The 14,721-nt window shown below is 35.8% G+C and overlaps 1 protein-coding gene across 2 annotated transcripts in view; it reads left to right on the forward strand.

Annotated features, from left to right (window-relative positions):
- The window catches only part of FAF1 (Fas associated factor 1), a 473,015-nt gene that overhangs the window by 339,188 nt on the left and 119,106 nt on the right, over positions 1–14,721 (forward strand). For both annotated transcript variants that reach the window (XM_061184239.1, XM_061184240.1), the window contains one exon: positions 5,191–5,345. In XM_061184239.1, the coding sequence (XP_061040222.1) occupies positions 5,191–5,345 (155 nt within the window). The remainder of the gene's footprint in view (positions 1–5,190; positions 5,346–14,721) is intronic.

The following is a 14,721-nucleotide window of genomic DNA, read 5'->3' on the forward strand; positions in this document are numbered from 1 at the left end:
GTTGGGTGCTGGGCTGGACCTATGAATATCCATATACAGGAACAGGATTGTGGAAATGGGCAGTGTACTAGGATGATCCTATTTAGAGCCTGGATTTAAAACAATAACTAAGACAGCTACAAAGGACATTTTGAGGTACTGGGGAAATTTGAATATGGACTCTGTATTAGATGATTGTAGCAACATTAAATTGTAAATATTGTAAACAATATTAAATGTCTTAGGTGTGATTAAAGAAATTATGGTTATGTAAGGGAATGTCCTTATTTCTTAGGAGACAGACACTAAAGTAGGGTGGAGGTGTCATGATATGTGCAACTTTAAATGTTTCAGGGAAAGAAGCATAAAAAGAATGATAGAGCAAATATGGCAAAACGTTAATAATTGATAAATCTAGGTAAAATATAAAAGAGTGTTTATTGTTGTATCAGTGTATCAGTTGTTTGTATCAGTAAACCACCCCCAAACTTAAAAGAACAGCGATAATTCTGATTATTATGGTGATGATAATGATGATAGAAAAGGAGAAGGGAAACTGAAAGAGGAGAAATAAAATCAGCTCCCAATTTATACAAAGGAAATTATTTTTAATTTATTTTAATTCTTATACTGAAAAAACTATGAAATACCATTTCTAGAAATCGTTTGTCATATCAACTTCAAAATCATTGAACACACAGATTATGGATGTTCTCGTACTTACAATGAAACTAGACAACTTCCTTTTCAGTCCATCAGCAAATATTTTCTAAGTGTCTGCTCCGTGCCTGGCTTATTTTGAGACATAGCCAGCTCATTTCTTCCAGCTCTAATGTTCTGTGGTTCTGTGATGCTAAGTGTCTAAATACAATAGCTACTGTAGCTCAAGGCCAAGTCACACTGGTTGCTGTCAGCTTGGCACTTCCTAAGCATCAACTTAGTACCTTAGCTCCTGGGTTTGAATGTGAAGATTAGTGAGGCCCTGAAGGCACAGACACAATGAAGCATCCCAAACACTATGGCCAGTAGGAGAAATGAAGGAGCTGTATAATCTTTCATACATTTTCATGGCTATCATTTCTCTTGAAATGGCTTTCAGATCCTTTATTTTGCATGGATAGTTCCAGAATCTTGATCCTAATAGCTGCATTTTACTTGGCACCTACTATGGGCCAGGCATTGTAAATAGGCACTTTACCTACTTTATCCACAATTGTTACAACACCCATCTAACCCCCACAGTCACATAGCTGGTGAGTGGCAAAACTGGGTTTAGCACAGAGCTTTCTGTTACGTTAATGCTTGGAGACTTTCCTTTAACTGTTAACCAAAACCTAGATCACAAAGAGGGAGTCTGAGGAGAGTATAGCTGGGCTGCTTGCCTTTGTCGTCAGCCAGACTTACACCTCTCTGCCAAATTAGGAAGGACAAATAAAATGTAGGGTTTTTTAATGCCCCAATCTTATTGCTTCTCATATGATACTGCAATTAACTCTTTGCTTTCTCCATATGCCACCCCCTCCCCACCCCCAACTCTTAGAGAGCAAGGGAACTTTGTTTTATTCATCTTTGTATTCTCAATGCCTAACACATAGGCACTCTGTAAATGTTATTGAAGTAAATTATTCATGGGCCAAAGGGAAAAATGGTTATAGTAATGGAAAACAAAACATTTTCCTATGCTTTTTCTATGTATTAGATGCCCTTTCTTCGCAAAAGCAGTTTTCTGATATGCTGAACCCAGTTCTCACTGTTTTGGACTGTGTTTAGTTGAGCTCTATAAAGTAATCAGAAATCTGAGTCTGGGGTTCATTTAGGTGTGCCTATAATTTAATCAGAGATTTATGTTGCCCAAATTTAGTAGCATTTGCATATTATTGAGGCTTTATATTTTGCTTATTTTTACTGTCATAATAGCAGAAGAAAAATTTTTGTTGAAAGCTTATTGTGTTTGAGAGAAAAGATTATTTTAAGATTATTCAGTTTCTCTTTTGAAAGCTACTCTGGGAGTACCCCCAACCTGAAGATCCTTTTCTGATACTCTTTGTATCATCTCCTTTCTCACAGTTTAGAGCTTAAAGTGAGAATTTTTTTTTAAGTGTGTTTTCCTGGCATCTCATGTTTAACAGTGTCAGGGGTTTGTGTCCCTAGAACGAAAACTGTTTCTCCAGAGCCTTTTTTCTCTCAGCTTCTAGTGAAAAGAGGGGTGAGGCGAGCCAGTCGCTTACCACAAAGCAATGCCACCACAAAGGAAAGATTAAGGGTTTAGAGAGAGGTCAATGTGGGTTTTTCTCTAACTAAACACTTTCCTAAAGTTTCCTTGTGGAAAAATAATGAAGTCATCTCAGAGTTTTTAAAGAATTTTTATTTCTTTTTCACCGTCTGCATTCGCTTGTCTTCTCAGCATGGATGTTTAATCTTCCTAGGCTTTGTGAATTGGCCCAAATGAATAAGTGGTGAGCGGTCTCTCTAGGAGCTAGAGGCTTATTCTAAGGGCCTAATCACTGAGTAAACACATCTTTGCCCTCCCTCTCACAACTGCGATATAATAGTCGAGATTCTAGCACAGTAACCTGGATATTGCAGGGACCAATGCTTTGAAATGCAGAATGGTTGATCCTCCAAAACAGTGCCTGATCTTCGCCTGCCTCTTTCTTCTTTTTTAAATTAAATATTGCCAAAGAGATGCTGTTTTATTGCTTGATATTGTGCATTAGTGCCCTGGATTTCCAAGTTTAGTTTCAGTCAACACTGTCAGCTGCACTTATAGGGAACTCTCCATGTTGGGTTTCCTAGTAGCCTCTTCAGCACATGTGTGTTTGGTTTGGAAGAGCATTTAAATTAAATCAGTGAGATAGCAATGTAAATCGCTAATCTCTTTCCCAAAGTCTAAATATTCCATTGCAGTGTTCTTGAGAGAAATAGGCATTTTAAAGATTTAGCCATTGCTATTGTTTGGTTAGAAATATGCTGATTCAAAAGTGGACAGCTCTCTTGTTCCCAGTGTCTCATTAAAGGTAGTTGCTGAGATACGATCAAGCAGAATTAGAGGTTGACATCCCCCTGTCTGTTGGGCCAGAGAGCTTCTAAGAAGAGGAGCTCTGAATTTGTTAGTGCTGCCAGGTTCACGTTCCTTTCCCTAAAGCAGCAGATTTCTGGATTTGTTTACTAAGAGTGATTTGGCATTGCTGCTACCATTTGGTGTCTTTTTTGCCAGAGGGCTGTGGTTGATATCAGCATTCATGTTTCTTTCCTCAAACATGCTGAGACCTGTGCTAACTTAGGGATACAAAGAAAACTGAAAGAGACCTGGTCCTCACCCTTGAGAAACTTTGTCTAGAGGGGAAACTGGTAAACAATTGTAATACTAAAATAGAAGAGATAGGGGCCCAGAAAAGGAAGCTCTTAACGCTGCCTGAAGGAATCAGGGAAGGCTTCCCAGAAGCATTTGCTTTGAGCCTTAATGGATGAGTAGGAATTTTCTAGATAAGTATCTCTCCAACAATGTATCTGATTACAAACTTCCTAGATACCAGCTACTGGTATCTGCATATATCAACATAGATGAAAAAACCCTAAATCTTTCTTGTTCAGCATTTAATCACCACTGCTTCCTGCTGGGCCTGACACGAAGACTATTTTAACCAATACTTGTTGAATGAATGAATGAATTAATGGACACATGGAAGCATTTTGTCCTTATTCCCATTACATGCTGTCTCTGAGGCCCCCGGAAGCACTGATATATGAGCATCTGGTGCCTTAATATTCTACAAGCTCTCCAGGTCTTCACTATAGTGCAGTTAGGTTCCCTGCTACAGTATCCAAAGAAAGAACACTAGGCTTGGAGTCAGTCAATCTGGGTTCCAATCCCAGATGTACTACTTACTTACTAGTTGTAGAATTTAGGATAAGTCAGGTTTCTAAAGCTCAATTTCCTCATAGGCTAATGAAGTTAAGAATACTATTTTACAGGTTTATTCTGGGGATTAAAGTACCTGTGGCTACCCTCATCTAGTACAAAATTTCTCTTTGAAGAGAATATTTTAATTATTATTATTAGGATTAGGATTATTAAGATTATTATTTGGATTATTTATCAGGATAATTCCAAGCATCAGACTTTCATCAACATGAGCCCTTTTTCTGTAAATGTCCTTCTTTTGTTTAAAATCCCACACAGCAAATTTCTTCATCATCACATTCTTACAGCTTCCTTGAAATTTTCCTTCACCAGAATTTCACAGATTAGATGTGTATATTGTCCTTACCATACAATTTTATCTTTCCACGTCCTGGTAACTGACTGTTCTTTAACTCAGCTCTTCTACAAGGTAGCACCAAAAAGTTAAGGACAATTAAGGTTCTTTAATCATCATTGTTGTGGTTAAAGCTGACATTTGCAAATTATGTTGCTCAATTTCAGTTTTTAGCTTCAGTTATTTTATTGATTATCCAACTATTACAGAGGATACTTTTAAGAGAGCAGATGTCATTTCTTGAAAGCAAGTTTTATCAGGCAAAAGGGAAAGAATAATTTTCCATATGAAAATCTCCACTGGACATTTTCTGAAATATAAACTAGAAAGAATTCATGTGAAGTGAACATTTTTCTATCATCCTTTCAAATGGCAATTAGATGTCACATGCTCTTAAGTAAGGACTTTGACATGGGAACACATTAAGGGCTTTGAAATTACCTGTGGAACTAAAACAAGTTTATTTCAGACCTTTTTCTTTCAAGTAGAAGAGACTATTTAGTGCTCAGATTAAAAACAAAAAATATGTAAGAGAGATTTTGGCATCCAATCTTAATCAGTATTTTTTTCTCTGTATAGTTGAATAGTTCAAAATTAATTTTCCCTTTACATATAAAGTATGTGTTAAATACAAAGAATGGTAATTCCATTTTATTTAAAGAAAATGCCATTCTATTGCAATTTGTGCTTGAGATAGGCTTGCACATGTTAACAGGAATCTGCGACAGCAGTCTGTAAAACAATATCATCATCCTAGCCTTTTTAGAGTGTAAGGAAGCAAAATGTATTCACATTAGTAGATGCTTTAGGAGCTCCAGGTGTCAGGTACTCTTTTAGGGAATAGCATTTAATTTTTATCGTTGTTTATATTGACTGACTGTGCCTTTCCAGAATTCAAGAAATCTTGCATTAGTGCATATTTTAATTCATCAGTCTTTTCTCCCCTTTTCAGAGAAAGCTTCTTGCTGTCTACCTCCACCACGATGAAAGTGTATTAACCAACGTGTTCTGCTCACAAATGCTTTGTGCTGAATCTATCGTCTCTTATCTGAGTCAAAATTTTATAACCTGGGCTTGGGACCTGACAAAGGACGCCAACAGAGCAAGGTAATACTGTTGTTCACAAGTTATAAGTTGGGCTTTTTTATTGTTAAAAGTCATCATTGTATTTGGTTTCTTATCATCATAAACATTTTCATCCTCAGCATTAAATTTCCTATTATTACATTTAATTAGATAAAAGCTATTTGTTGTAGTTAACATGCAGTTATTTTCAATTGTGAAAAAATACCTTAACTAATAAAAGATTTCTTAAATTCAAGAATAACCTGAATACCAAAACCAAAATACATTGTTCTTGTCTTTTTGCAATAATAATAATATAGTACCTTCCTATGTACTGTATGTTCTTATGTTCTAATAATGTTGAATATTAAAATCTGTTTCTAATAATATTCAGAAAAGACAAGGAAAATCTAATATATAATCCTACTAGTAAGTTTAGTTTTTAATAATTCCAGTGATGAAAGCAGGACATTCTGGACCAGTCCAGTGGAGTTGGTAATAGCTTAACTCTAGCATATGCTAATTGATGTAATCGCTTTATTGCACACATTCTTTTGCACACAGCCAGCATTACATCCATATTCTCAATGGGAAAAAAAAAAATCATCCCTTTCCTAGCTGTCAGGATAAATTTACTTAGTTTGTTAATCATAATATCTGTAAGTGATGAATAATTATTCATATTTTGCCTATTTGAGTTTGCCATCTGAAATATATTTCATCGTGTTTAATTACACATGTGGCCATAACATCCTGTGATGCTACTTTGGGTGTGTTAACACAATCATCATCACAGACTGCTGGTTTATGAACAGGGAGATTAAATTCATTCATTTCAAGGCAATCCTATTGTAGTTACCTAATTTAAATGACTGTAGAACAATTAGAAATCATCTGATTTGTCTTTTTATTATTTTATGGCTCACTGAATTTTTGCTCATCATTCAGACTTTGTTTTATGTAATCTGAATCTGAAAAGAAAGATGATTCTTCTCTTAAATGTGAAGCAAAAGAATGAAAAAAAAAAAAAAAAGAATGTTGAAGCAATTTCTTCATCTAATACTTGATTTCTTTAAGTAAATGGTTAGGAAATTTCATAGGATGACTTCGTTCTGCCTTGGAAATGTTCCCTGTTATACATAAATAAAGAACCTTTAGCACCTGTATTTGTTTAAATTAAATCAGGTTATTATTCACACTCAGTTAAAGGTGATGAAAAGCAGTGCCAAAAACAGATAAAAATGCAGCATCGAAGGGCTTTCATGAGGCAAAATACATAGACTGGAGACTTGGCTAAATCTTTTGCCATTCACTGGCAGTAAGGAATCTCCTCCTTTCCTTTTATCCACAACTTGATGAAGAAGGAAACACTATTTCTAAACCATCTGTAGTGGCTAAGTTCAGTGGGCTACCTGCTGTTATTTTGTTCTATCCTCCATTTAATTCCTTAGTTCCTTTTATTTTACAATGACAAAAAATTGCAGTGTAGTTTCTTTTGAAAAGTAGTGTTTGAGGGTTTTTTTTTTTATGACTGGCAATCAACAGCCATGTAATTGCTTTGTTATGTTTTACTAAAGAAGTCTGTTAAGTAGCACAACTTTGATACACTAGTAATAAGAGTTTGCAGGTTACAGAGACACCTGTGGTGACCAAAGCGACAGAAGCTGCTTATTAGAAAGAACCAGTACAGCTGTGTCCTATTAACTCCTTATGACACTTTTTTAAAACACAAAATAAAGGCCTTGTTTAAGGCTTTAGAGCTATTTCCCAGTGAATTGCAAGACCAACTGTGAAGTATGATAGGATATTTCAATCTACATTTTAAAAAATGTGGCATCCCATTATTAGGTTACTGTTATGAAAACAAAAAGAAATGATATTAAAAGCAAAATAGAAACATCTAGGAATTTAATAAACATTTATAGCAACAAGAAACAGGGCAGTGGGGAGAAAGAGAACATAATTTCTGGGATTTAAGATACTTGAGGTCCTTATTCAAAGTCAAGTTCTATTCACATTACAAATTAAAAACTATTGATATTTAAAGTTAAGGTATTACATTTCTCTCTATAAAGTAATAAATAAAATTATGTAGCTACTGTTCATGTACACCTCCTCATTATTACAGTTAAGGCCTATGGTAAAATTCACATTTTACAAACACAAGATGAAAATTCACTGGAATGGCATATTCCTAAGAGAGAGTAAAAGTAGATTACTTTTTGCTATACGAAATTATAAGTTAGGCTGATTTCTTACCCCCCAGAAAGAGTTTAGCTTTAGCCACAATTTTCTTACCATCTACCATAGATTAATCTAAATACAATTATTTGAGTTTCCATCTCTGTGATGTTTCTTGGATCTTTATCACATTTATTCAAAAGTGTTTGTCATGAAAATTGATTGCATCATCCATTTGATGCGATTAACAATGAGTGACAAAACCTAAAACTTTCCCTCTCAATTCAATAGAAGTCTGCTGTACTAATGTTTATTGGTCAGTGGTCTATATAACAAAAGTTTTTGTGCCATCATTTGCTATTACCAGGTAGTTAAAATGGGACAAATTAATATGTGGAAATACAGAAGAGATGTCTAGACATCACAAATAAGATTGTTGCTGTGGGTTTCCTTTCAACTGTGATTTCTTTATGACAAATGTTAAAGTTTAGAAATAAATTCCTGGTGTATTTCTTGTCTGGTCCCATATCTAGTTATCCTAGTTAGGGCTAATCATATAAGTTTCAAGAGTCCTAAGCCTATAAGCTATTTAGCCTGGATGCTTCCTTAGTGGTTTTCTGAGACTATCCTCTGGTATGATAGCTGGAGACATTGATGCCCAAGACAGGAAGGGACTTGCCAAGCAAATTTATTTTTGCTTAAGAAATACTTGGATTAAGCCTCCAGAAACATTAGTCCTCCATAATTTACTGTGAATCTCTCCTGTTTCTAGAAGACAAGTGAAGGATATTGAACTAAGTGAATGCTTTAGTAAAGTTACTAGAATATGAATGTGAATTGCTGTTATAAGTCAAATTTCCTGATTTTGCTAACAAACCAGAATACCTGATTTTGCTAACAAACTAGAATAAAAAAGAACTATAGAATGTCACTGGTATACACCCCTGTGGTGTTAATGATTTGGATTTCCCACTTTCAAAATGATTCTAGTAACTTTCTAAGTTGAGTACTTAAGTTAACCAACCTATATCTGTATAATGGATTAGAATAACTTCTAGATTGATCTTGGAACATTCCAAATGTGAACTGAGACATCATACTTTAGCAGTAGTGATTACTTGCCTGTTTTCTCCCTCACTAAATCGTGATCTTCTGGAAGGACTTATTCTATTTGTCTCATTAAACAAGGCACTTTACAAAATTCTGGGAGAAGGAAACAATAAAAATTTGGCAAATGAATGTATTCTTCTAATTCCACTTAAGAATGTTGCTTATAATTTCAGTATTGTATATCTAAATAAGGTTTCTTTCTTGGAAAACTCTCTATAGTCTTACTGGCTGCCATGTGTAGTTGCATTTCAGAGCCATTCTTTCTTAAAGCAGTAGGCAGAAAGCCCTTGTTAGTCTTGAGAGGTGCTAGAGGGTATAATTTCCCAAATATCCAGTTGAACAACGATCCTGATAGAAACAGTAGGATATGCCGGTAAAGAAAAAGCTAAAAACAGATAGATAATGGTAAACAAAGAGATCTTGCATATCACTTCTGGAAGTGGCTAAAATATCTTAAGAAAGGTATATATTCCTCCATGTTTATTCATTGAATAAACATTTACTGAATGTTTAATATGAACCAGGATTGGTGCTATGCACTGAGGATGAAAAGTTGAAAAAGACACAGTGCTAATGCTGAAAACACTCATGGTCTAGTAAGCAAGACAGACATAAGAGCTAATATGTAACATGAAATATGTACAAGGTGCTTTGGGAGTATAGATGAACTTCATACTGAGTCACTCTACCTGAGTGAGCCAGGGAAGGACTTGAAAGAGATGACACAAGAAGGTGATAATAGAATTTCACTCTTTCTATTCAGAGATTTTTAATATTAGCAACATTCCTAGTTTGTTGGGTTGCAGGTATTTGCTATTCTTATAAAAGGATATTGGTATTTTAAACCTCATAATTAGCTATCTGAATTGTGGAAGAGAGAAAAAATAGAGAAAAAATGTAATCCTGTGTGGTCTGAACCAAATTGAGGATTAAGGCCAACCAACCGGGATGGACAGATTCCAAGAAGTTGTTTTGTTAATGATTCATCCTGGTACTGGCATATGCTTATAGGCAGACAGTGGAGCAGAAAAATATTTTTAGCACAATGTAGTGAGTGAATGCTTGGTCTATGAAAGAATAATTTCTTAAAATTCAGAACACATATCACTTGTAGGAAGCCTTGCATCTTCCCATTCTTCCCTTGCCTCAGTCTGGGTAAAAATGCACATTCTGTATGCTCCCATAGTATCACTGTACTAACTTGTATTGATGGCACTCATTATACTGAATGTTTATCGTCTATCTCCCTGCTAGGTTGTCAGCTCCCCAAGGGAGCTATGTCTATAATCTCAATGCATTAAAGTGCCTTTTAAAAAATAAGTGTTATATTGATAAATAAACCAATAATCTCTAATAGGCTTATTGAAACATAATGGATAAGAGAGACCAGCTTGGGCAGTAGAAAGAGCATTGGAAATGCTACCATATCCCTCTAATTGTGCGATTTCCCCCCTACAGCCATTAATAGGAATAATAAAGCAAAAGCCTTCAAAAGCCTTCTCCTTGCAGAATGAACTAAAAATGTCCAGACTGGGTACCTCGTCTTCTGCTGGCACTATAGCACCCCAGGCTATCGTGGCCTATGCTCATGTGCCCCAGGCACCCACCATCTGGAAAGAGTATTGAATTCCAACCAAGATGAGTTTATCCATTGGTTCCAAAGTTTCTTCCCCAGACTCACCAAGTCTCTATGATATCTCTAAAGTAATTGGCCTTTCAAATGGGGCCATTTGGGATGGTAGTCTGAGCCTTCTGCACTGGTGGTGACATTGATTAAAGTAAACATGCCCATAGGATATATAGGAATACTGGACTGGCTTCATGATGAGCTGTGCCAAGAAGGTAGGCAAAGGTCCATTTGGGCACCATCAGAATTAAATAGAGAGAGAACGATATAAAACACTAGCACAATAAGTATTGATTTGCTTACCTCTATTAGAGCTGTTTGGGACTGGGTAATGGGAACATTGGCACATGAGTGCCCTTGGTGCTGAACTGCAGGTTCTTGACTGAAGTTGCTTCACGAAGGAAAGCCATATAACATATGTGGCACAATAAACCACCAATATTAACCAGTAATAAGTGGGTTAATGGGTATCACTTGTTCTGAACAGGCCCACATGGCAAATGTCTTACTTAGTACATCCAATATAGGTATTGTTTTAGATTATCTAATTCTAGAAAATTTAAACATTGAATTTGACTAGGATAGTGCCAACTGGGTAATTAGCCGGCTATGAGCGCTGAAAAATGAGTTGCTTATATGTAAGTTCCTGAGTTGAAAGTGTGTGGCACATCAGTGTACATGCTACACAGTGTTAAATCAGGCATTGCACACTATTTCTAAGCAGTTTCCCTAGGAATTGCTGACAGTGCCTGAGTTACACAGGTTGCATGTAACATACATAGCTTTGTATTAAATTTTGCGTACACAGTTAGTACCAATGTTCACAGACAGAATTCTATTGCCTATCAATATTAGCTTTTGAATTTAATGCACTTGGGTGCAGTCTATCAGGTCACTGTAGACTTCTGCTGCTATGCTGACAGGTACTTGTTAGCCTTAATATTCAAGTGATAGTTTTCCACATTACTTAATCTTTGGCAAGAGTTAATTGGCTTAAATCTCTTATTATCAGTAGGTTGTCTTTGCCTGCACTTTCCATCACAGTGGCTTACCCTTAATTCCAAACTACTCACTGGTTCATGCCTGGCTGAAGCTAGCTGACCATGTTACTCTAACCCTACACTTCCATTTGATCCAGCAAATATAGCCCAGGTGTGGGGTCTGCATGGGAGACACAAGGAGTGTTAATATCCAGCTGCTACCTTAGGAGCAGATATGGATTCTGCAAAAGTAGCTGATAAAACAGATGGACATGTTGTGGTCAGAGTACTAAGACTTCCAGAGAGCCTTCATGCCAGATTTCCATATAATTTTCCCCAAACTTCTTTATTTCCTTTGTGACACGTTTTCCTTCCCATACTTGTAAAGGAAATGTATTGCCATCCTAAACATCCCAGGTCAAGGCTTAATTAATGCTTTAAAATAAAGGTTCTAAAACACCAGGAGAGTTTGTCATTTTCTCCCTGGTTTGTTTTGTGAAGAGGGAGGAGAGAAGGTGAGGAGGAACCCCTCCTGTTCCATGATTACATCCTACCCACTCATTTTCTCCTTTTCTCCTCTGCTTTTGATTTTTAGTGGCGGTCTTAACAGAATGTCAAGATCAATTTGCAGCATGGTTTAACTCAAGGTTTGCGTTCTGCCAGCAGCAATTGTCCCTGCAAACAATGCCGTGTGTTCTTGTAACTTCAGAAGCTTTTAGAAGGATCATGGCAAGGGCAGCATCTAATGACTTTATTAGTGTAGGGTTTCAAAATGGGCTCAGTAATTGTTCATATCTCTTTGTCAGCAAGTCATAATTACTGCTCAGCATTGTCCAAGGGTGCACTTGTGAATAGTTTCCTAATAGTACTGAAAGGAAGGAAAAGAGGGAAAGGATAAAAGGTGATGGCCTCTTACAATTGAGAAGAAGCCAGTCTGTATATAGATGATGGCTAGACTGTTTATAATACATTCTTTACTCTTTTTAAAATAGACAATTATCCTTTTAAAAGTGTTCTTTGAGATAACTTTAAATTACCAGTTTACAAGCTTTTTTAACTCTGATTTGGATACTTCCCACACTACTACCTAATACTACAATCATAACTGCCTGGTGGTGCATGCATTGTATCTGAATCAAGTATTTGTGTAAAAAAATTTATTTCCTTGACGTTAATCGAATTAAGGCTATTCGGGAAATATATATTTAACTCAGATACAGTTGTCTGTTTTCACAGTCTACGTGAAAACTGTTGTTAGGAAAGAACAATACAAGGTGATACTGTTGACAAGATAGTCCAAAAGAACATTTAAGTTTTTATCAAATCCGATTTTCCTCATGCACTAGACTTTTCTTGTTACTCTCTTGGCGTTCTTCTTGGTCTTTCTCCTAAACACTCTGTGCTCTGAGTATTCTAGGGATCTTGATTTTGAGAGTGATAGAATTAAAAGAATCGTTGCCTTTTCAAGATATATAAAGTTTGAGCTTCACACCAAGACTTCTCCCCTTTGTGCTGTGTTGCCAAACCCTTACCTGTTCTATGACTCCCTGCAGTGTACTCATGTATAGTTATGTGCAAATACTCACTTCCAGTAGCTAGTTATTCTCGTATTTTAGGGTATACAGATTCAAATGAATATGACTGCCAGAGGTACTCGATCCAGTTTATATATATAGATTACAAAACATGAGTTATCTAATGAAACAAATTCTAAAAATAAGACATTTCCAAGATAAAATATTTTTTAAAGTAATACACCCCATCATGTCTTTTGCTTTTCTTCTTATCGGAAATTGATAAGATCTAAAGAGATTTATTTGTTTTCTTAATTGCTTTGTCAGTGTTGATAATTCTTATATTCATGGTTGTTTCTGAAGAATTTTTACTAATCATGTCACCTATGCCATTTAAATTGGTAGCACATTTCTCTCTTTCATAAATACTGAGAAAAACTGTAAAAGAAACATGTTAGTTCAGTCATGTAAAACCACCTATGGAAACTGGTTCCTCTGACATTTTTCCAGTATTTGCCTGTCAGTCTACATAGAGGCGCAAAAAGGTTTTAGTGCCCAATAATCTTAATGACTGAATCTGCCAAATATACCACCAAAAATTGAAAGAGGAAATAACTGTTAGTCTGGAATTGGAGAGTGAGGTGAAATCCTATTTCTTACATGTTTGGGTAATTTGTTAGGGAATAGGTTTGGTATCCTTTCCTGCAGCATATGTTTGTATCTTTGTATTTGATTGCATTCTAGTAATAAAGTGACAGTTTTATATTATCTACAAATAAAGAGTTAACTATAGGGATTTTTAAACAGCCATCCGTTAATTTATCTGCTGTTGGCTGACTCAGTCTGTAGCCACAGCAACAATTTTTTAAATCCTCCTAAATTGTTGCCTTCTGTGTATCTCTCCTTTCCTCCATATGTGATCAGCACCAGGAAAGTCCTCTTTAACATACTTCTCTACAGATCTCAACTAAGGAAGGGATGAGGCAAGTTTATAAGAACAATAAAGATGCTATGACTATTATATCTCAATGTGAGAAATTATGTTTCCCAGTCCCAGTTTCAAATAAGGTATTGGAGGTTCTGAGCTGCTCCCAAATAAGTTACTTAATTAACAGCCACAGCAACAAAAGTTCATTATTTGGACATTACGAAAACTATGTAAGTATTATTTATTAGTTCCTAAAACAGTACTTATTCACATTTAAACATGTCAGTTGCTATTCTTAAAAGATTGTGATTTTCAATACAACTGTTTCTTCACTGTTTATATGCAGACAGTCATATGTCAGTCATAAAATATAGGGCACTTAAGAGGTAAGAGTCAGTCTGGGATTATGAAGAACAAGGAGTTATTAGGCAAGTGGTGTAACATATCTAGATTTTTTTTTCTTCTATGAAAATGAGGGAGGGGTGACCCTATTTGAACTTTTATCTCTAAAATTCTGTGACTTTCTGATGACTTGAACACATAGTTTTCAATATAAGCAAGATTAAAAATGAATGTTAGTAAAGTTTGTAAGTAGATTGTAGCATACTGCCCTTACCAGCTTGTGATCTAGTCAGAGTGACCTTAGTGGGCTATAGCTAAGGAAGCCACAGTCATTTTCCACCTCTTTCACCAATAAAGGCATCTTCCTTACCCTTAGAACCGTCCTTCAAGCTCTTGCTATTTGTGATGGGAGCTTCTAGAGTGTCAATAGCTAAGATCAAGATTACCACTACTGCTTTAAAAAACACACACACATAACTGCAATCATTAATTAAGCCCCAGCTATGTGTCAGACACTATATATATATATGAGCTCATTTAATCCTCACTCTATATACATTACCCCATTTAACCACAGTTCTGCAAGGTAAATGGCAAAGTCCAGTTTCACATGTGAGGAAACTATTTTTGGCTCAGAGAAGTTCTGTAACTTACCCAAGGTCCTGCAAATGATTGTACCAGATATAAATCCCAGATCTACCTGTGCTTTTCTGCTACATAATGCTTCTTGTCCCAT

This window comes from Eubalaena glacialis, chromosome 3 (genome assembly GCF_028564815.1).
Source record: "Eubalaena glacialis isolate mEubGla1 chromosome 3, mEubGla1.1.hap2.+ XY, whole genome shotgun sequence".
In the NCBI taxonomy this organism is placed as follows: domain Eukaryota; kingdom Metazoa; phylum Chordata; class Mammalia; order Artiodactyla; family Balaenidae; genus Eubalaena; species Eubalaena glacialis.